General features: G+C 46.6%; 6 protein-coding genes across 12 annotated transcripts; 5 read left to right on the top strand and 1 right to left on the bottom strand.

Annotated features, from left to right (window-relative positions):
• Positions 1-4: 4 nt before the first annotated feature.
• FVEG_05348 (translation initiation factor 3 subunit A) lies at positions 5-5,576 on the top strand. 3 transcript variants are annotated; one of them, XM_018893538.1, is made up of 4 exons: positions 5-1,367; positions 1,451-1,905; positions 2,031-2,294; positions 2,357-5,576. In XM_018893538.1, the coding sequence occupies exons 2-4, from the start codon at positions 1,903-1,905 to the stop codon at positions 5,255-5,257; spliced, it is 3,168 nt and encodes a 1,055-aa protein (XP_018750395.1). In that variant the 5' UTR covers positions 5-1,367; positions 1,451-1,902; the 3' UTR covers positions 5,258-5,576. The 3 variants fall into 3 exon arrangements, with proteins under 3 accessions (XP_018750395.1, XP_018750394.1, XP_018750396.1); XM_018893539.1 differs by lacking the exon at positions 5-1,367 and having other exon boundaries at positions 1,624-1,644; positions 1,727-1,905; positions 2,357-5,559; XM_018893537.1 differs by having other exon boundaries at positions 5-1,905; positions 2,357-5,559.
• A 148-nt stretch (positions 5,577-5,724) lies between these two features.
• Positions 5,725-10,292, top strand: FVEG_05347 (hypothetical protein). Of its 3 annotated transcripts, XM_018893536.1 has the most exons (3): positions 6,426-6,484; positions 6,549-7,100; positions 7,151-10,292. In XM_018893536.1, the coding sequence occupies exon 3, from the start codon at positions 8,030-8,032 to the stop codon at positions 10,070-10,072; it is 2,043 nt and encodes a 680-aa protein (XP_018750393.1). In that variant the 5' UTR covers positions 6,426-6,484; positions 6,549-7,100; positions 7,151-8,029; the 3' UTR covers positions 10,073-10,292. The 3 variants fall into 3 exon arrangements, with proteins under 3 accessions (XP_018750391.1, XP_018750392.1, XP_018750393.1); XM_018893534.1 differs by having other exon boundaries at positions 5,725-6,484; positions 6,549-10,292; XM_018893535.1 differs by having other exon boundaries at positions 6,424-7,100.
• Positions 10,293-11,050: 758 nt separating this feature from the next.
• Positions 11,051-13,163, top strand: FVEG_05346 (hypothetical protein). The gene is made up of 2 exons (XM_018893533.1): positions 11,051-11,700; positions 11,751-13,163. The coding sequence occupies exons 1-2, from the start codon at positions 11,109-11,111 to the stop codon at positions 12,140-12,142; spliced, it is 984 nt and encodes a 327-aa protein (XP_018750389.1). The 5' UTR covers positions 11,051-11,108; the 3' UTR covers positions 12,143-13,163.
• FVEG_05345 (alkylated DNA repair protein alkB like 6) lies at positions 12,166-13,026 on the bottom strand (the record flags this gene model as incomplete). Its single annotated transcript, XM_018893532.1, has 3 exons — positions 12,166-12,531; positions 12,582-12,845; positions 12,898-13,026. The coding sequence occupies 3 exons, from the start codon at positions 13,024-13,026 to the stop codon at positions 12,166-12,168; spliced, it is 759 nt and encodes a 252-aa protein (XP_018750390.1).
• Positions 13,164-13,961: 798 nt separating the features above from the next.
• Positions 13,962-19,806, top strand: FVEG_05344 (hypothetical protein). The gene is made up of 3 exons (XM_018893531.1): positions 13,962-18,459; positions 18,511-18,737; positions 18,790-19,806. The coding sequence occupies exons 1-3, from the start codon at positions 14,661-14,663 to the stop codon at positions 19,342-19,344; spliced, it is 4,581 nt and encodes a 1,526-aa protein (XP_018750388.1). The 5' UTR covers positions 13,962-14,660; the 3' UTR covers positions 19,345-19,806.
• A 183-nt stretch (positions 19,807-19,989) lies between these two features.
• Positions 19,990-24,205, top strand: FVEG_05343 (ribosome-interacting GTPase 1). 3 transcript variants are annotated; one of them, XM_018893530.1, is made up of 10 exons: positions 19,990-20,193; positions 20,261-20,281; positions 20,408-20,690; positions 20,890-21,280; positions 21,366-21,612; positions 21,724-21,844; positions 22,090-23,495; positions 23,547-23,595; positions 23,713-23,935; positions 23,997-24,205. In XM_018893530.1, the coding sequence occupies exons 1-7, from the start codon at positions 20,173-20,175 to the stop codon at positions 22,107-22,109; spliced, it is 1,104 nt and encodes a 367-aa protein (XP_018750387.1). In that variant the 5' UTR covers positions 19,990-20,172; the 3' UTR covers positions 22,110-23,495; positions 23,547-23,595; positions 23,713-23,935; positions 23,997-24,205. The 3 variants fall into 3 exon arrangements, with proteins under 3 accessions (XP_018750387.1, XP_018750386.1, XP_018750385.1); XM_018893529.1 differs by having other exon boundaries at positions 22,090-23,595; positions 23,713-23,951; XM_018893528.1 differs by having other exon boundaries at positions 22,090-23,935; positions 24,000-24,205.
• Positions 24,206-27,162: the final 2,957 nt, after the last annotated feature.

Raw genomic sequence — 27,162 nt, 5'->3', positions numbered from 1 at the left:
GGGCTGAGAGAAACGTGTGATTCTCGAGTCCATCCAAGAAGTCGATAACGTGAGCAAGCGCATCAAACAGAAATGGCATGTTGCCTTCAGAAACAAACAACAACGGCATACTTTGGGTTGTTTATTCATGATTTCTGTGTTTTATTAAATTATTAACTCTTTTATTACGAAGTATACTTATGGTCTACTACGGAGCAATGAAGCCAGGACTCTACAGAGTACTATGTAAGAGGAACCAAGGAGATCCACCAATGCTGCTAGTCATTAAGATGAGACCCGTCTTGGCGACACAGACTCTTTGCAAATGGTTGGGGTAACGGCGCAGCAGTCACGATACCTTGCTTTCTTTCTCGGTTGCAGCCTCAAAAAGGGCTGTGTTGCCCTGTTTGAAGTTGTTTCTGTTTCGTATTGTTATGAACTGTTGCATTGAAGCTGGGGCTTACGATAGCATCGAATGCTCACCAGAGGGTGAAACAATTCTGCATCAAGAGTGTACTTCGCCTTCTAGCCTCTACAATTCCGGCATAGAGAGTAATTGTCTTGACGAGTCCTCATACAATCCCCTCTGGCTCTCTATTCTCAGGTCCAACACCAACCAAGTTCCGCTTGTTGTGGGCTGATAATTGCAAGTTACGGAGCTCTCCTATTGACATGGTTCAAGCCTGGTGTGCCGGCATTTTTTCCCACACGATCCCCGGCTCAGGTACCTGTTTTTAGTACCCCTGACCAGATTGCCAACCCATCTGTTCATTATGTGCAGCCGTACTCTGTACTGTTTGATGACTTCCGAGATGTCAGAACTCGTGAAACGAATGATCAACGCCATCCAGCTGGGACCAACTGACGCCATTCGCAAGGATATACACGGATTGGATTATTGTAATCTGTGACCGAAAAACCAGAATCTCAGCTTTGTGTATGAGCAATGCTCATACATACCGGCCCTGCAAGCCGTTGAAGGAGGGCTGAGCAAATTATGCTCTTTTGCAAATAGTCGGAGTAAATCTTATCTTTTGACTTGCTCGTGAAATGCAATCGAACCACGAACCAAATTGAACCTTCTTATCAAGAAGAAGCTTGAGCACAATTTACCACTTTAACTACTATGCTCAGATGTCGGATGTCCGGTGTCAATTGCATTCGAGTTCCATTGGGATCCCCAGTTTGCAAAGGACACAAGACATACTCCGTACTTCTCGTTATTCTCTGGATGACTGGCCGCCTGACTGCTGCTATCAATCAAGTTGGACAGCAACATGGGTCTCGAGAGATCTCTAACATATATCTTGATCATGCTTCAAAGTTTGTCACTTTGAGACGATGGTCTTCTTAAACTTGACAACTCGTAACGGGCAGGCTATCAGCTGGTACACCAATTCTCTTCACTGTCAATGTCAACGGGCTGCGAATAAACCTTTGATCGAGTCGAGTCTGCTAACTGTATAACAAGGTCAGCAGCCCTTCAACTACTTGTCCTCAGAGTTGAACAGATCTCCAAGAAGCGATGGCTTATCATGCCTTTTTATAGAGAAGCCAAACAGAAATAACACCACACGATCTCATTCTATTCCAGCGATGAGCGTCATTTACAACTTACCTCGACCAGTTCAATTTCTGGCTGGGTCACCCAACCAACGAGAGAAAGTATGTGGCTGGGATCGTGCACGGCCACCAAACTTAGGTACCGCCACACCACAATCATAACAGCTGATGTAAGCAGAGATAGCCCCTCCTAACCGTAGCGGCCACACACGAAAATCGAAAAATTCAACCTACGTCGCAACACCATCACGAGTGCCGGGCGAATACCTCAGCGCACCTCCCCACCGGCTGATCGATCTCGGATCATCATAAATAAATCTCCTCTCTTAGTCAAGTCATATACAGAGGAGGTTGCCCAGCATGGTACGTTGAATACCTATCTTTCTTTGTCCCGGTTGTCGTGAACTCGAGCCCTATCTCTCTATTCGAACTTTACCCCTCCTCCACACTAAATCCGCATTTGATGTTGACTTGAAGTCTTTTGATAGCCTCCTCCGCCGCACCAAAAGCCTGAGAATGTTCTCAAGAGGGCTCACGAACTCATCGGAGTCGGCCAGGCTCCCGCCGCCTTGACTCTGCTCCATGAGCACATCACCAACAAGCGCTCCCGAAATGTCCCAATTATGTCGCTGGAGCCTGTGATGCTCCTCCTGGTCGAGCTTTCCGTCGAACAGAAGAAGGGCAAGCTTGCCAAGGACGCCCTTTACCAATACAAGAATATTTCCCAGAACACAAATATTGCTACCATCGAGGTGCGTACATCATAGCAGAGTCGATGCTGTTGGGATTTTCGATATTAACATATACATTACAGCTGGTCCTTAAGAAGTTCATTGAGCTCGCGGTTGAGAAGGTCACTGCCGCCCAGCAAAAGGCCGACGAAGTTCAGGAGAGCATTGACGCTACTGCCGGCACCTCCAACATCGAGGATCTCGAGGCCACCGAGACCCCGGAGTCTATCCTCCTTGCTACTGTCTCCGGTGAGCAGTCCCGAGACCGTACCGATCGAGCTATCGTCACTCCTTGGCTCAAGTTCCTCTGGGAGGCCTACCGAACTGTCCTCGACATTCTCCGAAACAATGCTCGTCTCGAGATCCTCTACCAGAGCACCGCTACCCAGGCATTTGACTTTTGTCTCAAGTACACTCGCAAGACCGAGTTCCGTCGCCTCTGCGAGCTCCTCCGAAACCATGTGCAGACCGCTGCCAAGTACTCCTCTCAGATGCACGCCATCAATCTGAGCGATCCCGACACTCTCCAGCGACACCTTGAGACACGTTTCCAACAGCTCAATGTCGCTGTAGAGCTCGAGCTCTGGCAGGAGGCTTTCCGAAGTGTCGAGGACGTTCACACTCTTCTTAGCCTCAGCAAGCGACCTCCCAAGAATATCATGATGGCCAACTACTACGAGAAGCTTACCCGAATTTTCCTTGTCGGCGAGAACTACCTCTTCCACGCTGCTGCTTGGTCGCGATACTACACTCTACTTCGTCAGTCCTCTGTCCTGGTAGCCACTGGCCAGGGCAAGAAGGCTGACAACCCCCCTGCCTCCGATGCTGAGCTTCAAAAGGCCGCCTCTTTCGTTGTACTCTCCGCCCTTGCCATCCCTGTCATCAGTACGTCCCGATCTCGAGGTGCCATGGTTGACTTCGATGAGGCCAGAAAGAACAAGAACTCTCGCTTGACTCACCTCCTTGGAATGTCTCAAGCACCTACTCGTGCCAGACTGTTCCGGGACGCTCTCTCAAAGTCCCTTCTTCAGCGCGCTCGCCCTGAGATTCGGGAGCTTTACGAGATCCTTGAGGTCGACTTCCATCCTCTGTCCATTTGCCAAAAGATCTCTCCTATCCTGACCAAGATTGGAGCCGATTCTGAGATGGAGAAATACATTCTCCCCCTGCAGCAGGTCATCCTTACCCGTCTGTTCCAGCAGCTTTCCCAGGTCTACGAAACTGTCGACCTGTCTTTCGTCGAGAGCCTGGCTCAATTCCCGGAGCCTTACCAGGTCACTCGTGGGACTATTGAGAAATTCATCATGAATGGTAACAAGAAGGGTGATCTCTCTGTCCGCATGGCCCATGCCACAGGTGTTCTGAGTTTCGATAACGATGTCTTCTCTTCCTCCAAGGCTAGCCACGGCGGGTCCTCTGCTGGTTCTGCAGAGTCTGAGACCGGTACCGTCCAGCGTCTTCAGAGCACTCCCTCTGAGATTGTCCGCTCCCAGCTTACCCGACTCGCCAAGTCTCTCTTTACCACATGCCATTACGTTGACCCTGGCTTTAACAAGGGGCGCCTCGAGGCTCGTGAAGCTGCTCTCGCTCGCGCCAAGGCTGGTGCTGAGGAGGAACATCTGGCTATTCTTTCACGAAAGGACCTCATCCAGAAGCGCAAGGAGGTTGCTTCTGAGATTCAAGCCAAGAAGGAGAAGGAGAATGCCCGCCAGAAGAGGCTTCGTGAGCAAGCTCTTCAAGAAGCTGAGGATCTTCGTCTCGCCAATGAGCAAAAGGAGCGCGAGGCCAAGCGTCTCAAGGCTGAGCGCGACCGAGTTCGCAAGGAGGAACTCAAGAAGCAGATCGCCGATCTCAAAATGGGCGACAAGGCTATCGATATTGATCTGGAGGATCTTGACAACCTTGACAGCAACCGCCTACGCGCAATGAAGCTGGCTCAGCTTGAGCGTGAAAAGAATGATGTTAACGAGCGTCTCCGCATCACTGGCAAGCGTCTCGATCATCTTGAACGTGCTTTCCGTAAGGAGGAAGCCAAGAAACTGCACGAGGACTATGCCAAGCAAAATGAGCAGGACCGCAAGATCTATGAGACTGTTAAGGCCCAAACCCTCAAAGATGCTGAGCAGAAACACAAGGAGAGTGTTGAACTCAAGCACCGACTTAGTCGACTGGTGCCTCAGTACGAGGAGTTCCGTGACTCCCTGCATGAACGCCGTCGTGATGAGTTCGAGAAGCGCCGTCGCGACGCTGAGCGTGAGCTTGAGAAGCAGATCGCACAGCGCAAGAAGGAGGTCCGAGACCGACGTCTTCGTGAGAAGCGTGAGCGCGAGGAGAAAGAGCGCGAGCTACGTGAGGCTGAAGAGCGCGCTGCTCGCGAGAAGGAGGAGCAGCGCATTCGGGATGAAGCTCGTAAGGAAGAGCTTGCCAAGCTCAAAGAGCAGCGGGAGAAGGAACGTCAAGAGATGCTGGAGAAGGCTGCCCTTCAACAGCGACGCGAAGAAGAAGCACTGGCTCGTCGCAAGGCGGAGAAGGCCCAAGGGGCTGGTGGCTTCTCTCGTGGGCCAGAGCGCACAGATTCGTCCGAGGGCCGAAGACCACCTATCTTTGGTGCCGGCAAATGGCGAGAACGTGAGGCGGCCACCCGTGACGCTGGCGATGCTCCTCCTCCTTCTCGAGCACCTCCTGCCGAGAGGTCTGATTCCAATGACCGACCTTCTGCTGGTGGTCCTCCCAAGCTCAACCTTGCTGGTTCCAAGCCCAGCTGGCGAGAGCGTGAGGCTGCAAAGCAGGCTGCTAGTGGCGGAGCTGATGTTGGATCTTCCGCCCCTCCCCCTCGCTTCGCGCCTCGGGGTGGTGCGCCGCCTATGGACCGAAGCGGCTCTGGCCGTGCTGATGAGGATCGAAAGCAGTCTCCAGCTCCTCCTGCGGAATCCCTGCCTGCCTCACGAGGCAAGTGGGTTCCTCCTCACATGAGGAACAAATAAGAGATGCAGATAAGGGGAAGAGATCGCAGTCAGGCATGCATAGTTTGCGATTCAGGCGTTCAGGATTTGGTTTCTTGTTCTCCGTAGCATGGAAGGAAAAGTAGTAGTAGTATGAATCAATTCAAGACTAAGCGCATACGAGCACCATGTTACAACCGTTTTCTTTCAAGAGTCAAGCTCATTGGTTATCTAAGGGACAGGATAGATCATGAGGTAGACGAATGTTGACTTCCTACAACTTTAACAAACAATTAAATGCCACAGCCTTTCTAGAACTGTTGTTTATTAGTCTGCATTCCTCGTCCCTGGACAAATTTTGTCGGTGGTCAAGGTGGCTGTCAAGTTCAAAAACTCAACTAGCGTTGCAGACGGGCTTCTGTCTTGCCCAGTGAGTCACTGTTTCGTCATATGGTGTCCTGTCACTTGATGCCTGTAGGCTTGCAAAGTCTGCTACGTAATATATATCTCTGTTCACGAGTCAGTTGAGGGAGGGCATCTATTGCCTCAGAAGGCAGGATTAGGTTAGACGGTTAAGACTAGGTGGACTTATTTGAGACAGAAACATGATATGAGGAGTATGCTTTTGAAGTCATGATACTTCATCGATCGGTAAGATTCAATATCCGCTCTCTCCGAACGAATGACTTTTAGTCTTGAACTGAGTTTGGTTCCTGGATCGTCGGGGATCGTTTAGTAAATCCCAACGGTTGGCTCTGAAACTGTAATGCCAGATTCGAGACCAATCTTCTCTAACAGGTCGGAGGTTTCACTAATGGAGAGTTGTTGAACGTGATCAGCAAAGTTTATTAGAGGTGCATATGGTAGTGGTGCTCTCATGAGGCGTCAGGCTGTTTGTCAATGGAAGAAAGTCGAATGACCATCACGAGTGGTGGGTGTGATTGAATAGACTCAAGAACTCCGGCAACTTTGGATTCTAATAATGTGAGCCCTGACTTATTATCTAATATCTTTGAACACTTTTATTTGCAAGTTTTAATGTTCTGGGTTCTGCGTTTGTCACCCAGGTTGTTGGTTGATGATGATACCTGTACCTTAGTTTGAGGTACCTACCTAAGTAGTCATGTCTTTAACGATCACGTGCAAACGAACTAGTACCGGGAGCAACAACTTCAACTTCACGATTGGCGACAAGTTTTTTCTGTACAATACCAGACACCAATGGTTTTTTACTTTCTTTCTGCTTTTCCTGTAACTATAAAAGTGATGGTATGTTCAACCCTCTCGTGGATGAACGACTAAACAAGATCGTTCCCTGAATCTGCCAAACTAGAGCTGTTCAATATCCTTCCATCTTGGCCAAATCCGGCGATCAGAGAGGACGGCGAGACCGGACCTCAGCCATCTAGATTCTCACGACACGGATCTTCTGGTAATCAAAAATGGATTAGGATCCAATTGTGGCTTTACATAGCAAAGGCTAGTAGCGCTAAAGAGGCCTATTGTGCGAATATGATCGACCAACACAGCACCAGCAAGTGCTGAATCCACATGAAGAACCAGCTAGCCACAGGTATGCTGGGCCAGAGCCACGATACCACTATTGTGTTGTTTGTCCTCCATCGTGGATCCGATCGAAAAGTAAAGCTTTATTGGGGGATTTGGAATATGACCTTGTTGTAGATCCAGTGTTATCTGGTTTGGGGGGTGGAGATTTCCCACAAGGACAAACTGGAATCTTCTCAAGATACACCCCTTGGATATTCTGTCAGATTTACTCCTGCTCTATTCATGTTAGGCTCTACATGTTCTGTCATTCAAGATTGACATGTCACAAGTTAATGGGAATTTGGGATCTGTGTCAAAACCTTCATGGTCACAGGTGGTATGAGTGGGTAATACTCGGCCTCGCCTCGTTACTGACTCTTCAACAAGGACCTAGACCTCTGTTGTACCTGCATCAGAAGCTGCAGTAACAGGCGGGAGAGCTACAGGCCCCTTAACGCCTCCAAATCCATTCCGAGAGCCAACCACCATCGGTCGCGTCTGGACCCTTGGCGTCCCCGCGTGTATCAAGATTCACCTCTGAGAGTCTGTTACGCTCCATTGATTGTCGTAAGATCGGCCTCCCGCGCCTCTTCGTCTCTCACTCTGCCGACTAGACTCAAAAGATCAATCCACTATAAGGGACTCAACTCGTCCACTTCTCGATCTACGCCCGAATCAGCGAACGAGGAACTTACCCGTCTGAGCTGTTTGAATAGTCTCATCCTTAGCAGAACTGGCCGATTGATACTACCTTCGAGTTCGGCGTGTGTTAGGCGCTCAGTGGCGTCTGTCTACGACTCTGCTTTGGGAAGGGTTGTTCTTGTTGTGCCACGAGCTCCTGGGTGCACTGGCGTCTCTTGCATCATGATGTTATTCAGTAGATTTGTGGCATTTTGGATGGGCACGGGGCTTCCGGTTCCTGGGACTATGGCTGACATGGCTGAGTTTGTTAAGCTGATCGAGAGGCGAGGAGATTTTGCCTTGGCGGTCATGGAACCATCGCAAAGGATAAATATCCTCGAAACTCCCGTTCCGTAACCAGGCTTTTCTCATCATCTAACAGCAGCTTCTCAAGTAATCAGCTTACTCTCACACTCTCTTCTTCGGATCACATTCTTTCTTGTATTTGCCCTGGGGCACCACTCTCTTTAAACATCAAGACTGCTTGCAACGACACTGAGGCACCAGATACCCGATCTCACTTACAACAGCCTCGACAGCTATTTGCAACTTTCTATCCTCTCATTTGATAACAATAACAGAATCATGTTCTCTTTTAGAACCATTGTCGCTGGTGCGACTATCGCCTTGGCTGGCATGGCCCAGGCCACCCACATCGACTACCCACCTTGTCTTGACCCTTTTCAGCCCTATGTTTCATCTGGATGTTACATGGATGGCGTTGAGGGTCATATGGGTGGTGCACTCATCTACCGCTCCGGTCAGAACCAGTACAACATGACTGTCGAGAAGTGTGTTGCCGAGTGCAAGGGTAACGGCTTCCGGTACGCTGGTCTCAAGTACTATGGTGTCTGTTACTGCGGTTCCACCGTTGGTGGCATTCAGCTTCCTGATAGCCAGTGCAACTATCCTTGCACCGGTGATAAGACCGAAACTTGCGGTAGTGACAATGCCTTCTCCATCTGGCAGGATCCCACTTTCAAGCTCACCAACCTTGGAGGAGTTGTTACTCAACTCCAAGGAACTGTCCAGTCTATCGCCGGTTATAAGCCCAACGGTTGCTACACTGACAACTCCTCCAAGGGCCGCGCTCTGACATGGCCCATGGATATTGATGGTTCTCAGATGACCCCCACTAGTTGCTTGACTGCCTGCGCTGACCAGGGCTTCCCTTTTGCTGGTCTTGAATATGGTGGTGAATGCTACTGCGGTAACGTCCTGGCCAACGACACGGTCAAGGCAGATGTTGGTGACTGCAACGTTCCTTGCAACGGTGACAAGACCCTGCTCTGCGGTGGACCTAGTCGTTTGAGTGTCTACGTTGCTGAGGATCTGCTTTCTCTTCAGCCATGTGGCTGGAAGCCCAGCAACTCTGCCTCTGCCTCGGCTTCCGTTTCTCTCTGGTCATCTACCTCTACCACTTCCGCTGCTACCTCAAGTGTTGCTACTTCCAGTTCTTCAAGCACCATTCCTGTCATTAGCTCCGAATCGATTGTCACTAGCTCTTCCACAACATTGAGCACTTTGACCAGCACTACTGCAAATGGACAGTCTTCTACCACGGGTCAGCCTTCTGGTCCCTCTGGTCCCTCTGGTCCCTCTGGTCCCTCCGGTCCTTCTGGTCCTTCTGGTCCTTCTTCCACTACCAACAAACCTCCGGGTCCCTCCAACCCTTCTTCCACCAACGGTAATGGCCAGTCTACCACCAACAAGCCTTCCACTACATCCTGCAGCACCACTACTGGTCCTGCTATGTGTACTTCTACCGTTGTCGTACCCAACACCTGCGAGTACAAGTGTGGTAACTGGTGTGCGCCGTCTGTCCCTGACTTCCAGGATCAAAACAGTTGCCAGACCGCCTACAACAACTGCGCCAAGAACATTGCTGCTTGCTTCCAGAACGCTGGCTGGCCCGGCGCTCTGAACTGCTTCGATTTCTCTAAGTGGTGTGATGGTGTCCAGGGCTATTGTGCTTCTTCTTGCTCCCGTGGTCGTAGCTGCAACAAGCTTGGCTGCATTAAGAACAACGCTCCCACTGGCGGAAACAGTGCCTCGACCACTACCAGTGTCTATCCCTGCGCCGTCACCAGCACTTCCACGACTTCTTCGGCTGCTGTCACCTCTTGTGCTCCTCAGCCCACCAACATTTGCCAGCAGCCCAGCTCCAACATCTGGGGCTATGGTCCCGGCAACCCTGTCGGTGGCATTGAGCTGCCTCTGGTTGCCTGCAACGACTTGAAGAGCGACTTTTCTCAGAACCCCTTCAAGCTTTACACCAATACCAACTCCAATTCTTGCTCTTCTTATCGCCGCAACCAGCAGTCCAGCGCTTGTGCCGACGCCTGCAAGGCTCAGTACAACGCTTGTGTCGGTACCTATGTCCAGAGCTGCAAGAAGCTTAACACTCGCAGTGATAGCAGTAACTACTTCGACAAGCGATCTCACTCCCACTTCCACAAGCGTGCACTCGAGAAGTCTGGTATCGAGCCTCGCTTCTTCAACCTATTCGGTAACGACCAGTGGCAGAGCGCTCAGAATAAGTGCTCCATCCAGTATGCTGACTGTCTCTGGGAGAACGCCAATGTCAATTTCAGCAGCCGCTGCCAGAACTTCGGCTCTGGTTTGTAAGGGATGTTCGCTCAGTAATCTGGAGTTTCGGAGATTGGTGGCCAAAAGCGGTGGTGGTGTTTGGGTTTGAGCATGGGATGGGAGATATGGTTTGCTTTTCGGTTTGGTGTTTACTGCTGTTTCCACATACACTCGCTTGGTTGTCGTTTTATTGATTAGACTATCGTTCGCTAAACAGAAGCTGCTTTGTTTTGATATGCCAACCCCTTCTCTTCTCCTTACTTTTGTGAACTTGATCATAACTCTCAGCGAAATTCTATGTCTGTCCTCGGCATCTTCATTGTCACAAGCTTTGAGAGTCTATGTGTCTGACTGAATTAAGAGACTACCTTTGCCATGACTTGATGAAGTGGATAAGTGCCCTTTGGGTATAAAACAGGATGTCAGAGGTAACTTTTAGCACTCTCGTCACTCGATTTATAACTTTTTTTTTATGATAAAAGAATATCCAATGTACCGTTTTTACCAATACGGTATAGACATTCACCCAAACCTGTGAAGCTCAGATTTCGTCTCTCTAGGGTAAACTGTGACAATTCCTGAGGGTCACTCATCGTTGGTTTCATACTAAATTGACGGAAACTGCACCATCGAGAACAAATAGGTTTCTCTATATGGCCTCCGGAACGAGAAGCACTTCTCGGTTGAATAACGTTTCCATTCCGTGCAGACATCATTGTTTCAAAAACCGAATGTGTTCGACCTCAGCTAAGAAATCAAAGACCAAAGCAAAATCCAAACAGGGAACGAGTCAACCATTGACGTATTACTTCATAAAATGGCTTCACCCCGGTTTGTGATATAGAGTAATGGAGCAACAATGAGAACTACCTTTACTTAAGGTAAGTACCTGGGCTGCTGAGGTGAGGTATATTCAACGTGAGATATACACACAGTGTAAAATATATACTTGAGGGAAATTGATACTGTACAAAAACACGCGCCAGGGAATGAGAGGTACCAACTTAAGCCAAGACCCAACAAACGTGTTTTTAAGAACCTCATCTTGTCCTTCCAGTTCAAAAATATCAGCGACATGAAGATACCACAAAAGGTAATGGAGGAGATTCTGAATAAAGTGGTAGATCTGTTATCAACATTATCTCCAGCTCAATGGTGCCAGGGTTTCTTCACACTTTCTGCCGCTCTCGTTTCAGCTCTACAAGTTCTCCCCCAAGATGTCCGTAGGGCTATGATGGACTATGGTCCTCGAAGACCTAAAGCCGGAAAGTCTAAGAGCAAGAAAGGAGACGATGAAAAGCAAAACTTCGCAGGATTGAGATCATTATTGAAAAACCTAACAGAATATGGACAAGTGCCTCACTCGTGGTTTATGCACTTCTACATCATCTCAGTATCTCTGTCAGGCTTCTGGGCTTGGCAATATCTGACGAGGGGATCGGTGTTGAGGAGTATTGCTACTTGGCAGGACAGGGCTGGCAGATCATCGATGAGCCTAGAGCAAACATATATCGCGTGGCTGCTCATGGCGTTGCAGGGTTCAAGGCGGTTATACGAGAGTCTGTTTGTGTTCAAGCCAGGCTCGTCACCTATGTGGTTCATTCATTGGGCACTCGGTGTTGCATTCTATGCTGTTATAAGCCTCGCTGTCTGGATCGAGGGTTCCGGTACGCTACAAACCCGCCACAAGTGGTCACCAGACACTGACAAGTCATAGGTGCAATTTTGTCATGTTGGGATTCTCCTAACCAGTCTCTTGAAATCCCACGGAGGTTGCTATCGGCTGTCCTGTTCTATTCCGTTGCATACTTCAAGCAGAATCAATGCCACAGACATCTGGCCAGCCTCAAGAAGTACACACTTCCAACAGAAGGGTGGTTCAAATATCTCGTTTGCCCTCACTATACTGCCGAGTGCATTCTGTATCTTGCAATTGCCTGGATCGCTGCGCCTCCAGGCGAGCTATTCAACAAGAGCATCCTGACTGCTGTGGCGTTTGTGGCCGTGAACCTGGGCGCGACGGCGAAGGGCACAAAAGCATGGTATGAGAACAAGTTCGGCTCCGACAAGGTAGCCGACCGATGGATCATGATCCCGCCTGTCTACTAGCTTTCTAGTCACACCCGAATCCTTTATCGTTTGAGGAAGATGCCGAGCTTGTTCGCGACTTTTGATACCTGAAGAACATCTCGATAAGTCAGGCTTGTGCGAGTTTGACGAATATTCCGGCCGTTGGCGTATACACCGGGAGAACCGAGCAAATCCCAGTTGGCAACAGTTTCGGCACTCAAGTCAACATCTTCTTCGATATCAGCAATCCCATGGAGATAGTCGGTATACAGCTCGCTAGTTGTAATGAGTAAACTACGGGGTTCCTGGAGGATTCTCCAAGCAGGTTCAGGATCAAGAGCGCCGTCCTCCTTGCTGCGATGCAGGTTCAGGCACAAGCTAGCTCCAAGGCTGACGGTCGCTACAACCGGCCAGTATGCTGCACCATCCTGTATGATATAAGTACGAAAGAGAAAAGAGGGTGTATCACTTGGTGAACACTCAACTTATGTGGCATGATACCAATACCAGGTGGATACTCATTGATGAGGACATGGTTCGGCTTCTTGTGAGGACTTCTTTCGAATATGTTGGCTGATGAGGAGTCATGGGATGGCATCGAGAGCAGACGGGATATGACTGGGTCTTGAAGCCAGAGAGGGAGGGGAGCTTCAAGGAGTTTGTTGTTGGCGAGATCTGAAGGCCAGGTCTGAAGACGTCGTTTTGTAAGCTGTTTCCACCTGGGTTTGGGAGCGCTTGAGATCTAGAGATGGTTGAGTCGTGATCGGCTATCATTTGTATTGCTGGATGCAGACCTTGTCCAAAATGTTCTGTTCTTCTTGCTCGGTTATGAAGTTAGGAATATAGTACGCCGTCTCCGGTAGAGTGTTAATCCTGGCGTGTTGCAGAGAAGAAGGCAGTAAGGCAGAGCTTGATGAATCCATCACGATCCTTTTGTCATTACAGCACGTAAAAGGTCAGGTGCGATTCTTTGACATCGATGAGCTGTGATGTGGTTCCACACGTCGAGAGCTCGATGTTGTGCTAGGGCCAAGATCAGCGAGGGAGAGAATTGTTAGTGGTTGAAGTTGCATCCAGGTAGAGACAGTGGAGATCCCCGGTACAGTTAAATATGGGGCACAGGGACTGATGAAACCAAGAGCCTACCTTAGGTACCTACCTAAGTACCTAAGGTAGGTAGCTTCAGTAAAGACTCCATGTACGGAACCTTGAATAAATACGAATTATTGATTGCCCAGAGGCATAGTCACAAGGTGGGTTGCATAAACAAGACACCGGAATCTATAACCCAAGCAGTCAATCCCGAGCGAGTAAAATTATGAAGAGGGATTCAACATTATGCGCTACTGATCCAACAGGCTAACGTTACAAGTCTTTACTGGTATCCGTACATAAGTCATCGTATCAAGGTGTCATCTTGGAGTTTCCTGACTGCAGGGGGTAGACGAGCTAAACTACAATAGGTGTCTGTCTACCTTGGGTTCCTTGCCTTTACGGTAAGTGGATGATTAATTACATTGGATGCAAAGTACTAACGTACGGACACTGTTATAGGTACCAATGTCCTTAACATAGGAGAGCAAGAGAGTTGCTTCGTATTAGGTACACTACGCACAGACTCAATATACATGTCACACGGTTCAGAAGAAAAGCGTAAAGTATCTATTTTCTGTCATGTTCAAATTAAATAAAACCAGTCGGTTCTTTTTGGCTGTGCTAGTTCAAATTGCGGTCTGGACCTTTATGTCTGACCGGACAAGACTAAGAGACAGAGACTCAGCCAATCATGATTCATCTTGGAGACCGGGAGCCTTGCTCGGGCATTTGCTTTGGAGTTTCCAAATCCAATGCTTCCACTCTTCTCTTCCACTTCGCACTCATCCTCCCGTCCCCGTTTCAATCTCAATCTGGGTAGAAGGCCCGCCCAAAGACGCTGTGGTCCATCATCATTCATTCTCCCAAAACCACCATTATTACTCCGTACACTGTAACTATCCCCATTAACAGGTTTTCTGGTCAGACTCAGCACAGGCTAGGTGCCTACAATTCATTATCCATCTCCCCTTCTGAACCGATGAATACAATCTCAACTTCTATTGGACTTAAACTCAACCGGGCTTAATCTAACCAACCTGAGCTGAGCCTCCACTCCCACTCCCAATTCTATCTCCAATCCGAAACCAACCACTCACTCACTCGCTCGCTCGCTCTCTCTCTCTTCACCTTTACTCACCTACCGTACTCCGTATTCTATTACTCAACGCCTCCGACCGCCCGATTTCCAGACACTCCAAATCGCCCCTACGAATCAATCCTTCGCCTTTTCGCGTAGCCTTGTTTTTCTTCTTTCTTTTTGCCCCCATATTACCTCTCCTGGTTGACTGCGCTCTTATTCGCCTCTTTGGTTCTTGTCTTTCTCGCGCCCGACCGTTGCTTTTCCTCTTGGCTAAGTTCATAGGCATCAACGCCAGCGCGAGTCCATCGCCCCTTCAACTTCTGCCTATACCATCATCACCAGAATGGTGGTAGTCGCTAGTCGTCCTCGCAGGTAAATGTCATGGATGCGCAGAATGCTGCCCAGTCCGACCAGACGAGGCCTGCTGGCGACACACCTCAGCGGCCTGACTCGAAACCCGACACTTCAAAGTCGACTCCCCCGCCAGTAAGCCCCAAGCCTTCTGAGCCCGTTGACAAGGAGAAGGAAAAAGACAAGGATAAAGACACACGACGGAATGCGAATTCTTCATCTGCTGTCGACCAAGATGCGTTGGAAGACCGCGATTCAGACGCCGAAACCATCGTATTGCCTGGCAAGGATGGCCATTCCCCTTCAAAGGCGCGGAAGGTAAGACAGGAGGATAGAAGCGACGGTGATGCCGATGGTGATAACGATGGCGACGCACCCAAATCTTCAATCAAGGCTGCTGGTTATCGTCCAGAGCTTGAAAAGAGTTCGTCGTCAATCCACGCTCGCGGTGACCCTGTCAAGAAGAAGCGCATTTCTTCGGCCCACATCGAACGCGAGAAGCTGTCACGGGGTAAAGATGCAGCTGCCTCCAGTGGCTTGAGCTCTGCACCAGCGTCTCCACCTCATCACCGGCAGCAGCAGCGTCGCCGATTTGCGGATGACACGCATTCATCTTCCGACTCTGAACATTCCCATCCCCGACCCGCCAAGTCTATTCGCGAGAAATTGAAATCGGGTGAAAACACGGCATCACATAAGCGCAAGAGTCTCAAAGTCGAGTCCGACGACGAAGGCGAGATCCGCAAAGTCAGGCGGCAACGAACGACCAGCGCTAGCATCGATTCAGGTCGTCCGCAGAAGGAGCACAAGCCTCTCTCAGCAAAGTCACACCATGATTCACAGAACCGATCCATCTCACCACAGGCTCGATCTCACCGAAGGAGTGCATCCTCCCAGTTACCTGTCTATTCCTCCAATGGCCTCGGCCACAAGAAGAGGCGACTGCCTCCCCCGTTGCACGCCACTGACTATCACTCTGACGACTCATCAGCAAGTGGCAGTCCTCATCCTCGCAGTTCTAAACTACGTAATTTGGCAACGCCTGCCGCCGACACAAATGCCTCCCCTGCAAGGATGGCTCCTCATAAGAAGCATCTCGATGCCCACGGTCAGACATTACTTGCTCGCGCCTGTGCTCGAGGAGAGTACGAAGGGGCCAAGACACGTCTTACTGAGAGACCTGAAGATCTGAATGTAGCTGACTACGCTGGAAACACACCTCTTCAGATTGCAGCAATTAATGGATGCGAAGACATCGTCAAACTTCTGATCGACGCTGGATGCAATTTGGATTGTGTCAATTACGACAAGGACACACCACTTCTCGATGCGGTCGACAACGGCCATCTGGGCGTTGTCAAGTTACTACTAGACGCAGGCGTCAATCCTAGAAAGGCCAACGTGAACGGTGAAGAGCCAATAGATCGGGTGAGCGACGAAACAGATAACGCCGAGGAGATTCGAGCCGCACTCATGGCTGCAAGGAAGCGAGCAGGAGATCGGAGGCGCACCTCAGAAGAACATCACTCCCACCAAGATCAAGATACGAGGGACTCGCATGCGCCTGATAGCCCACGCCATTCCCCGGCTACAAATTCCGGAACAAGTCGAAGAACAGGAACTGTGCGCGCAACAAAGACGAGAAACGATCTATTGTATATGCCCCTCGATGATAAGACACTTCGACAGGCTGCGGGGCGAGGAGATGAGGAAACTGTCGCACGCATCTTGCAGGTAAAGGAAGGATTTAATGACCCCGCTGCCATGGTTGCTGCGGCTCGAGGTGGCCATGACTTGGTGATTCAGCTACTCCTAGGCCTTGGAGGCGCTAATCCTGATCCCCGGCCTATTCTCAACGCTCAGCCCGAATTCGCGACGCCAATACTAGCAGCAATTGGGCAAGAGAATATCAAAGTCATAGAGTTACTTTTGGAACAAGCTGGATTCGATCCCACACGAAGGTACAGAGGAGAAACATACTACGAGATTGCCCGACACCGGGCAGGCCCAAACTGGAAGGACGAAGAGCATATGCTGAAGAACGCCTACGACGAGTTTAAGAGGAGCGGAAAGAAGACAAACTCTCGCCAGGAACAACAAGACGAAGCTTTGCGTGCCCGACGAGCAAAGGAGGAGGCCAGACAGCATAAAAGGAGCCTCTCTAGTCCCGAGCCAAAGAAGAAGTCAACCACCTCCAAGCTTACCAGCCCCAAAGAGAAACGAAGATCCAACTCTATTACAAACCAGGGAGATGAGGGTTCAAAACGTGGCCCAGGACGACCCCGTAAAGATGATCCCGTTCCGTCGATTAATATCTCGGACCGCGAACAATCCCCGACTATCTCGCAGAAACAGCTCAAAGCTAAACATGCTGATTCAGATGCTGCCGGCGTATCGTCAGATGGGGAAACTACTCTACCGCCGAGGAGGAAGCTTGTGTCGAAGGGGGAGCTCCGAGGGGAACGGGAGCGGCAACGACGCGCCAGTATGGCTTCGACGCTTTCATCTTTCAAAGACCATCCAAGTAGCCCCCATGAGTCGAGGCATGAGGAGTCAGGCGACAAACACGAAAAGAACAGAGTCGAGAAATTATCCGAAAAGTACCATGATCGTACCAAGGCTCTCAAAAGAGACGAATCCCGGGATCGCTTGTCGGTGTCTGGCGATGGGTCGACTAAGAGACATCGTGCCAGCACCACACCGGACCGACCCAGTAATGGTGATAAGGACGATAGTGAGGTTCCACCTAAGCGACGACGACTCGATAGCGAGACAAAGGAGAAAAGGCCCAAACAACCTTTATCATCTGACGAGAGACCTCGAAAATCCAGCAATCTTCAAGACTCTTCTAAATCATCCTCAAAACCTAGTCATAAGAAGCACGATGAGGAGAAACGCGATAGGCGCGCTGACTCTCACCGTGCAGACACCGACCGAGCTAGTAGTGTCGAAAAACAGATTCATGTCAAGTCAGAGGAGACTGACGTGGAGATGAAAGACGCCGATTCTATCAAGGCTGTGTCTGAGTCGGAACTGCAAGCGGCTCGAGCTAAGGAAGCCGAACAAGAGAAGCAAAAGCAAGCCGATGAGGAAGCCAAGAAGAAGGACGAGCTTCGGAAGAAGCATGAAGCACGCAAGAAAGAAGAAGAACGCAAGCGAGCTGAGGCTGAAGCCGTGAGGAAGCGTGAAGAGGAAGAAAAGAAGCGAAAGGAGGAGGCTGCCGAAGAGGAGAGACTGCAAAAGGAATTAGAGGAGCGTGAAGCCGAGCGCAAACGCAAGGAGCAAGAAGAGCGCCAGCGACGAGAGGAGGAGGAGGAGAAGCAACGGCGCGAAGCCGAGGAGATGGCACGTCGAGAAGAGGCAGAAAAGCAACGCATCGAAGAAGAGAGAAAGAAGAAGGAGGCGGAGGAGGAGCAGAAACAGCGAGAGGAAGAGGAGAGGCTGCATCGTGAGCAACTCGAGCGAGAAGCCGCCGAGGAAGCTCGCCGTCAACGCGAGGAAGAAGAGCGACGAGAACGTGAGCGACGAGAACGTGCGCATCGTGAGGATATGGAACGCAAACGAGCGGCACGGGAAGCTGAACAGCGACGATTCCGTGAGGAGCAAGAACGCATCCGCCTCGATAAACTGCCTCCCCTCCTACGATGGTTCGATACATGTCCAAACCCCAAGCTTCCGGCCCTTGCCGAGAAATTCAAGCGGATTCAAGGCTGCCGATACGACACAATTCGCCATGGAGCTAATGGCACAGCCGAAGGTCGTGAGCAGTGGGTACTTAACACGCATGTAGCTCTCCTTCTTGGCGAGAAGGATCTTGACCTCTCCCGGTGTAAGTCCATTAATCAAACTTATTGGGGTAGCCACTGATTATTTTTCATAGATACTGCTTGGGAACGGGCTCCTGTGACTGAACTAGCAAAGTTGTCATTGTGGCGCGTTGAATGGCGTCTTTACTCTCTTCTCGATGACAGGCTGTGGGATCTCGGTCGACAACTCCCTGAATACTACGGTGACGAGGATCCCTCCGAACTAGGTTATGGGATGAAGCAACGACTAAAAGCAGAGGCTTGGGAGAAATTCCTCAATATGGACATGTTCTTTGTTAAGGTGACTACCAGCCACTCAAATATGCAAAAATGCGAAAAGCTAACATGATCAGGTGTCGGATCTTATGTATACTGTCCCCAACATACCACATCTTCGTAATATTCGTCTCGAAGTTGAATACCGGGAACTTCTGGAGACAGAAGCACAAAGCCGGGGATGGGGAACATGTCAGAAGTGGAAGCAGGATCCGGATTCTGCTCGGTACAACAGGCTTGCTCCACGATGCAAGTACTATCACAATGGCGTTTTCGTTGGCGAGGATAAACCCCAACTCGCACAAACAAGCAGTACACCTTTTCTCGACAAGAAAGTTCCTCGACGCGGACTGGTGCAAGTGCTGCCAGACGACCCAGATTATACTAGAATATGCCTAGAACAAGGTCTAGAGCATCTCGTCAACGGTCACCTCAGCCCGCCTCTTGTCAATGGCATTCATTCATCACCAATGAGCCAGAAATCAATGACGTCGGGAGGACCCCCTATGAATGGGATGATCAAAGCTTTGACGCCTGGTTTGACTTCAGAAAGCTTGACGATACCGAATGCTGGGCACGAGACTCTTGTAAACGGCATCAACGGGAACACAAACGGAAACACAGCCCACTGACAGTTAATGTCTCCAACAAGCAGCTGAACATACTTTGTTACATTATCGCGCCGAGTTTTCTTTGTTAGCATTATGATCATGGGTGGCGCAGAGACAGTGTAGGGCTATGGTATGGATTGTTACTTTTCTCAATAACTGGGAATGGTTGTTAGATGGTAAAGTTTTCCTCATGAGCATTGGATCGGAATACTATACAGGCCTGTTGCACAAAGAGTTGGCCAGCGGCCGGTTGGATGATTATCTTTGAAAGATTAGCAAATGACGTTGGGAGGTGTGCAAGGTGTATTGCGTTGTTGCTGTTATGAATGAAGCATGACTGATATCTTTATAGAGAAGCAAGGGGAGGGATACTCGGGGTAAAGTCAAGTCAAGTCTTGTTGGTAGACAGACTCTGGCCACTGCATCTGATAAGTTGTACGCAACAATCAACAAAATTTTTTTAAAAACACCAAAAACTAAACCTTTTTTTTTTTTTTTTTTTTTTTTTTTTTGGTTGTGAGAAGAATGTCGATAGACTTATCTATCCCATTCCCTCAAAACCCAAGCACCTTTATAGGTCGCTGATACGGTACTGACCCTGAGTGTTCCACATAAACGGTGGAGGCAACTACTAAATCAATTACTTATGTGATTGGCTGTGTGAGGGCCAAACGGGCTGACTTAGGTGTGGAGCAGGTTTTTCTGTCGTGCCCCGCCATTTTCAACTTTCTTTGCAATTTATCACCAAAAGTGCTTTTACACAACGAATTGAGCCACGAACTCAAGATCTGAGGCCAGACAACAACCGAATATCGACTCGAGACAGCTTCTGTAACCGCAACCGCAATCATGGCGACCACGGTGGACAAGGTATGTAGCTCTCCCACTAGAAAGACTATGCCTGCCACGATTTGGCTAACCCCGGTTCCCCTACCAGATCAAAGATATTGAGGCCGAAGTACGTGATATTCCAATCGAACCCTTCCGTAAACGATGCTATCGGAGAAGATGATTGCCGAAGACCCAAGATGGGGGACTCTTTATCGTATAGATAGCCGGGATCAGCTCTGACATGTGTAACCAGATGGCCAAAACCCAGAAGAACAAGGCGACTTCTTACCATTTGGGTCAGCTTAAGGCCAAGCTGGCCAAGCTCAAGCGCGAACTGTTGACTCCCAGTGGCGGAGGTGGTGGCGGAGGTGCTGGTTTCGATGTGGCCAGAACAGGCGTAGCCAGTATTGGCTTCATCGGCTTCCCTTCAGTGGGCAAGAGTACGCTCATGAGCAGACTCACAGGCCAACACTCGGAGGCTGCCGCCTACGAATTCACCACCTTGACCTCTGTGCCTGGTCAAGTTGTCTATAATGGTTAGTCATTTGTGATATCCCTCCCCCCTCGCCTTCTCCATCCCCACCTCCACTTCGATCAACGGATGCGGTGCGGCGCGGCTATTTTCTTGTTCTCGGCTTGATGCCCAATCTCCAATTCCACCACCACCACCACCATCATCATCAGAAGGCGGCTCCTTTGTGCGTCAAACATCGTGGCTGACATGTATTTCTCCAGGTGCCCCCTTGCAGATTATTGACCTTCCTGGTATCATTGAGGGTGCCAAGGATGGTCGAGGTCGAGGTCGACAAGTCATCGCCGTCGCTAAGACATGCCATTTGATCTTCATTGTGCTGGATGTCAACAAGCCTCTGACGGATAAGCGGGTGATTGAGGCGGAACTCGAGGGTTTCGGAATCCGCATCAATAAGGAACCCCCCAACATCACCTTCAGGAAGAAGGACAAGGGTGGCCTCAATATCACCAGCACTGTACCCCTGACACATATCGACCACGGCGAGATTAAGGCTGTCATGAGCGAATATCGCATCAATTCTGCGGACATTACAATCCGGTGTGACGCTACCGTTGATGACCTGATCGACGTTCTTGAAGCAAAGAGCAGAAGGTAAGGCTGAAGTGTAGAAGTGTGGCAAATACAGCTGCTTTCAAAGTCGAGATAACTTCAGTTTGCTAACTATCCAACTCCTCAGTTATATCCCAGTTGTCTACTGCCTGAACAAGATTGATTCCATCAGCATTGAGGAGCTTGACCTTCTCTATCGAATTCCCAATGCTGTCCCCATCAGTTCCGAGCATGGATGGAACATTGATGAGCTGATGGAGGCCATGTGGGACAAGCTAAACCTTGTCCGCGTGTACACAAAGCCCAAGGGCAAGCAGCCTGATTACTCTCAGCCTGTCGTGCTCCGATCTACGCGCTGCACTGTTGAAGATTTCGTGAGTCAGATCAGTTTCATGTGGCGGGCGCCCTTTTGGCTGTCCCCTGCGGAGCCTCATGCCCAAAATCCACATTAGGAATCCTGGATTGCTAATTGAGCTACCACATAGTGTAACGCCATTCACCGAAGCATTACGGAGGTGTTCAAGACGGCCATCGTTTATGGCAAGTCAGTCAAGCATCAGCCTCAACGCGTGGGCCTGGCTCACGAACTGTGTGATGAGGATGTTGGTAGGTTACCCCCGGAGTCTCCGACAACAACCCTCGACCCCAGCAGCAGCCTAAAGACAGATTGAGAATGGGGGAGACAAGTACTTAGTTAGGCCGCAGTGAGCTTGATCTACCCGATGCAGTCGGGATCTTGCTTCATTGATGAGCCAGGGCGCCCATGATCCCAGTCTCAGTCTGATCCGTTGCACCAAGGCGGCTAGGGTTGCATTGTATTAAGCTCAGAGCAACGCTAACCATTGTAACAGTAACTATTGTCAAGCGATGAAGAGAAACCTTGGAGAGATTGAAGGGGATGATCCCGCGGCAACGCCAGAGGGTTGGGGAGCGAGCGAGACATTGCCAGATAGCTTGGACCGCCGCTTCGCATCAGACTGTTACTGCAGCCATGCCAGCCAGCCACCAGTTTGCGACTCTGATTTAGCTTCGAGTGGCTGACGGAGAGAGAGAGAGAGAGAGAGAGAGAGAAAACTTCACAGACCAGGGGAGCCCTGAGTGGGATGGATGGGATGCTGAATACTACTACGACAACAATAGCACCAGCAGCACAAATGTTCAACATGAACAGGGCTGACGATGGATGCACGGCTACGAGCACGTCTGGTTGACAAGAAGCATCGACTTGGCTCGACCAGGCACGATAATGATCGGCACAATAGTTTCCGGGGGAAGTCAGAAGTGGCGTGCACACTTATATGGTAGGCTGATGGGTCTAGAGCAGGGGAGAGAAATTTTGGGTCAACGGCAGACGACGATGAACAAGGAAGGGCGAGATTTAAGATGAAGATGGAGAGCAACACGGAACGGAGTAACTACGGATGTGGATTTTATACGAAAGCCTATGTCCGGGTTAGTTTTCCGGGATAAAAGAAAAAGCAACGTTGGGTATCACGCAAGCAGAAGTAAGCCTAGCAGTTACTATTGTTGGCTATCCAGTACACAAGGAGTTGCAATCAGTTTGCTCGAAAGATGAAACAAAATGAATGATTATCGACGATAAAAGTGCAGTCAGTCATCATCAATTAATGGATAGTTACAACAACTTGGCGGGTTGCCATTCATCCCGGCGGCTGAAATGCACAAAGGCTTGACCGAGCGGAGATATTTCCAATAACAAACCCAAGCAAGGTTTATGATACCGATTGTCGTTACATGAGAGAGCTGACAGATAATAAATCAGCACTGCTCCTGGGGGCGAGACTCAGCCGAATTGAAAGCTATTGCTACAGCAGCAACAGGTCAATTGACGGGTATAGTTGCGGTAACGGTGACATTCAAATGGACGAAACGCCACCATCTGATGTCAACGAGCAGAAGCAGAGCGGGAATGGGATGCAGTTGGGAGTGGTTCGACCTGCATAGCCGAGGGCCTCTTGATCTGCGGCCGGATTGCCCAGCAGATGCGTGGGATATGCAGCTGCAGCTGCAGCTACTGTACAGACGCAGACGCAGGGGTTTGAGGCCTACGAATCAGGTTATGCGTAGATTCTTCCACGGCGCTTAAAGTCGAGAGGTGGGACGAGACAGAGAGAAAAAGAGTAAAAAAAGAGCGGTTGACTTTTAGGGCATTTCTAGGAGATTGTTCAACTTTATCGAGACAAGTGAAACAGACCATCAGTTGCCAAGGCGATTAGCTGTACCTGAACCAGCCAAGGTAAGGTACCTAGTATCTACTAAAGGCGAAAGGTGCTTACAGAATAATGAGAGAGAGAGAGAGAGAGAGAGAGAGAGAAGGTATGGAGTAGCATCAGAGGGTACTGTACACCTACACCTACCTACCTACCTACACTAGCTACAGTAGAGCATCAAACATGCGCTCCGTTCCGTCTACACCCCAGCTAGCTTACTTCTTACTGATTAAGGGAACTTAGTTCTGCACCCGACCCTTAGCCTTTCTTGATGGCGGCGGTAAGAGACGATTCGTGAAAGGCGGAGAGCTCAAGCCTCTTTGGCGAGAAAAACGTCCCGAAGCCCACACCAGACCCAAACAAGGTTAGCGGGGAGAAAAAGGCCAGGGGGAGTTGAGCAGTAAACCAACAGCCAACAGTCTCTTCTTACTACCTACCTAAGTTCTCCATAATACAATAAACCAAGGTAAGGTACCTAACAAGTTAGTGCACTCCATGAAAGTCACATCCATACCTAACATCACCAGCAGCAGCAGCAGCAGCAGCAGGTAGAGTGGCTGCAGAACAGGGGAAGCCATCTTTAAACTTTTTTCTTTCAATGAAGCATGATGAGATTCAAGGATCGTGGGCTATATTTACCCCACAAGTATCTGTGTTATTCAATTTTTGTAGTGTTGTCTGCCTTAGTCCCTACGGTAGGTAGGTACAGATCTGGTGAATACAGCCTACTGCGGATATGGATATAAGTCGCAGCTTAGGCCCTGATCGGCAAGCCCGGTGAAATCTGCCAGGCAGTCAATTTCTACTAAAAAAGTGGTATAAAGAGGGGCAGCTAACTAACCTTTCTATATTTAGAGCCATTTTCTTACTATAATCTTGCTTAATTAATAGATGGGTAACTTAGCAGCTTTTATATAAGTAAGTAATATATTAAGCTAGTAGAAAGGCTTATAAATTACTAGATAAGGGTAAAAAGCTAAGAAATATCCCTATTTTTTAATATTTTTTACTACTTTAAATATTAGGTATAAAACTATATAAATTAAAGTAAGGGTAATTATAATAGCTTTATTAGCTTAATTAAAAACACTATATATAAGGGATATTTTTTATAACTAGGCCTTTATAATAACTTTATTTATAAGATTTATATTAATAACTTTAATAATTAATAGCTATAGTAGTTAGCTATTATTATAGCTTTTTTAAATTACCTTAACTATTAATATTACTATTAGCCTTATTATAAGAATAATTTACTTACCTAATAGCCTTATACTAATATCCTTACTAACTTTTAGGTATATACCTTATAGCTATTAGCTGCCCTAGATATAATATTTAAGGACCTATTTTATATAAATAAAAGTGACTTTTATTAACTTTCTTAATAGTTAAAGAATAATATTAAGGCAGGTAATAGCTAGTATTAGTTACTTAAACTAAAGCTAATAATCTTTCTATATATAATAGCCTATAGTAAGCCTTAAAGGAATATAGCCTATTAGTTTAAAGTTGATTAAAATATTATATTAGCTATTTTCTTTTACTTAATTAACTTTATATAGTATTTATATATAAAATTTATTTAATTACTAGATTATAGATATATTAATCTATAAATTAAGCTAAATAATAAATTTTATTAATTTAATAGTATAATTAAGGCTATAAATAGTATATATATACTAGTATTTATTCCTTTTACTTAGTAATAAAGATTCTAATTAAAAAAGTTAATAGTTTCTTAAAATATCTTTACTATAATTAACTTTAAGAGATAATTCCTATATATACTTATAGGTATTAAAAGATCTATTAATAATATAATACTAATAAGATATACTTATATAGGCAGCTTCTAAATCTTACTAAGGAGATTCTTCCTTACTAATACTAGCTTTAAATTATAAAAAGGAATTCTAATTCTATACTTATAAGTCTAATATTATCTTTAAGATTAAGGTAATATAATAAAAAGACCTATAAATAAAAAGGAATTATATAACTTTTACTATTTATAGCTTTAAATAGTTATAAAGTAAGCTTTTAAATATTATAAAAAGAAATAGAAAATAATAAGAAATAGTATACTTAAATATTCCTTTAATAATTAAATTAAGATTATATATACTATAACTAGTTTATATAACTTCTTTATATTTAAAGGGAAAGAGCTAGAGCTAGGATATAAAGAAGAAGGTCTTCCTAACTAGGAAATCCATACCTTAATAAAGGCTTATAGCTATATAGATAAGGTTATAATAGGGAGATCTAAGATAAATATAAAAAGTCTAATTATAAGTTAACTTTAGTTTACTTATTAAGTATATTTATAGCTTCTTAATAACTCTAGATTTAAAGAAATAGATAAAAAAGGGAGCGCTATAGTAAATAAAGAAGGGAGCGCTATAGGCTAATAAGGCTAATAAAGAAGGGAGTATTATAGGCTAAAAAGGCTGATAAAAAAGAAGCTATTTTAAGCTTATAGGAGCCAGATTAAGATTATATTTTTTTTCTATTTAAGCTTATTTTAATATTAAAAATGCCTTATATTAAAAATTTTAAACTAATTAGAGCTTATAGAAATATTATTTATATAGCATTTAAACCTTTTTAAGTTAGAATAATTACCTTATAGTATTAGCTTAAAGCTATAGCTAAGTAAGATATCTCTAAAGCCTTATAATATTATAAAAGCTTTAACTTTTTAGCCCTTTATAATATTATAAAATATATACTTTTTTAATTATTAATACTATATATTTTATATTAATATTAATACTTTAGTAAGAGCTTCTTTTATTTCTTTTTTATTAAATAATATTTAGATTAAGGTATTATTTATATCTTTTTATAGCTAGTTAATTACCTTTATTATAAAATTAATACCCTAGTTTTCTATAAAAAGCTAAGTATAATCCTTAATTATACCTTATAAATCCTTTACCTTAACTAGCTATAGTAATATTATATAATTATAAGTAAATAACTAACTCTATAAAAATAGCTTTTTTAGATTATTAATATTACTACTATTCTTTTTTATTATTTTCTTTTTCTTTTTTTAAAAGAAAGGAATTATTTTATTAAAGGCTATTAGTACTATAGTAATCCTTTTTCTATTACTTACTATAAGAGTTTATAATAGCCTTAATAAAAAAAAGGAGGTGCCTCTTTAACTTTATTATTATAAACTTATTAACTTACTTATATAAGTAACTTAACTTCTGGCTTTTCTTTAGCTAAGTTATTGCTGCCCTATTTACTATTTGCCTTAACTAGCTACTAATCTTAAACCTCTTTTTATTTTATATTACTATTAGAGGCAGTCTTTATTATAGGTAGGGGTATTTTATTATAATATCTAAAAGTATTATTATTAGTAGTCTTTATAATATATCTCCTTACTAGGCATTTATTAAAAAAGATCTTATACTATAAATTAATTATAATATAATTATTAATACTAAAGCTATCTTTTATTACCCTTACTACTACTTATAGGTATTTCTACTTAAAGTCTAACTCTTATTACTAACTAATATATACCTTTCTTTCTTTTATAATTTTTATATATCCTATTATATTAAGCATTTCTTAATATATATAATAATTATCCTTTAATACTATATATCTTAATTTAACCTAGTAGTAATCCTATTTTATTATTAAAAAGGCTTCTTTAAAAGG

This window comes from Fusarium verticillioides, chromosome 3 (assembly GCF_000149555.1).
Source record: "Fusarium verticillioides 7600 chromosome 3, whole genome shotgun sequence".
NCBI classification, from domain to species: Eukaryota; Fungi; Ascomycota; class Sordariomycetes; order Hypocreales; family Nectriaceae; genus Fusarium; species Fusarium verticillioides.
This window is presented reverse-complemented; position numbering and strand designations above follow the sequence as displayed.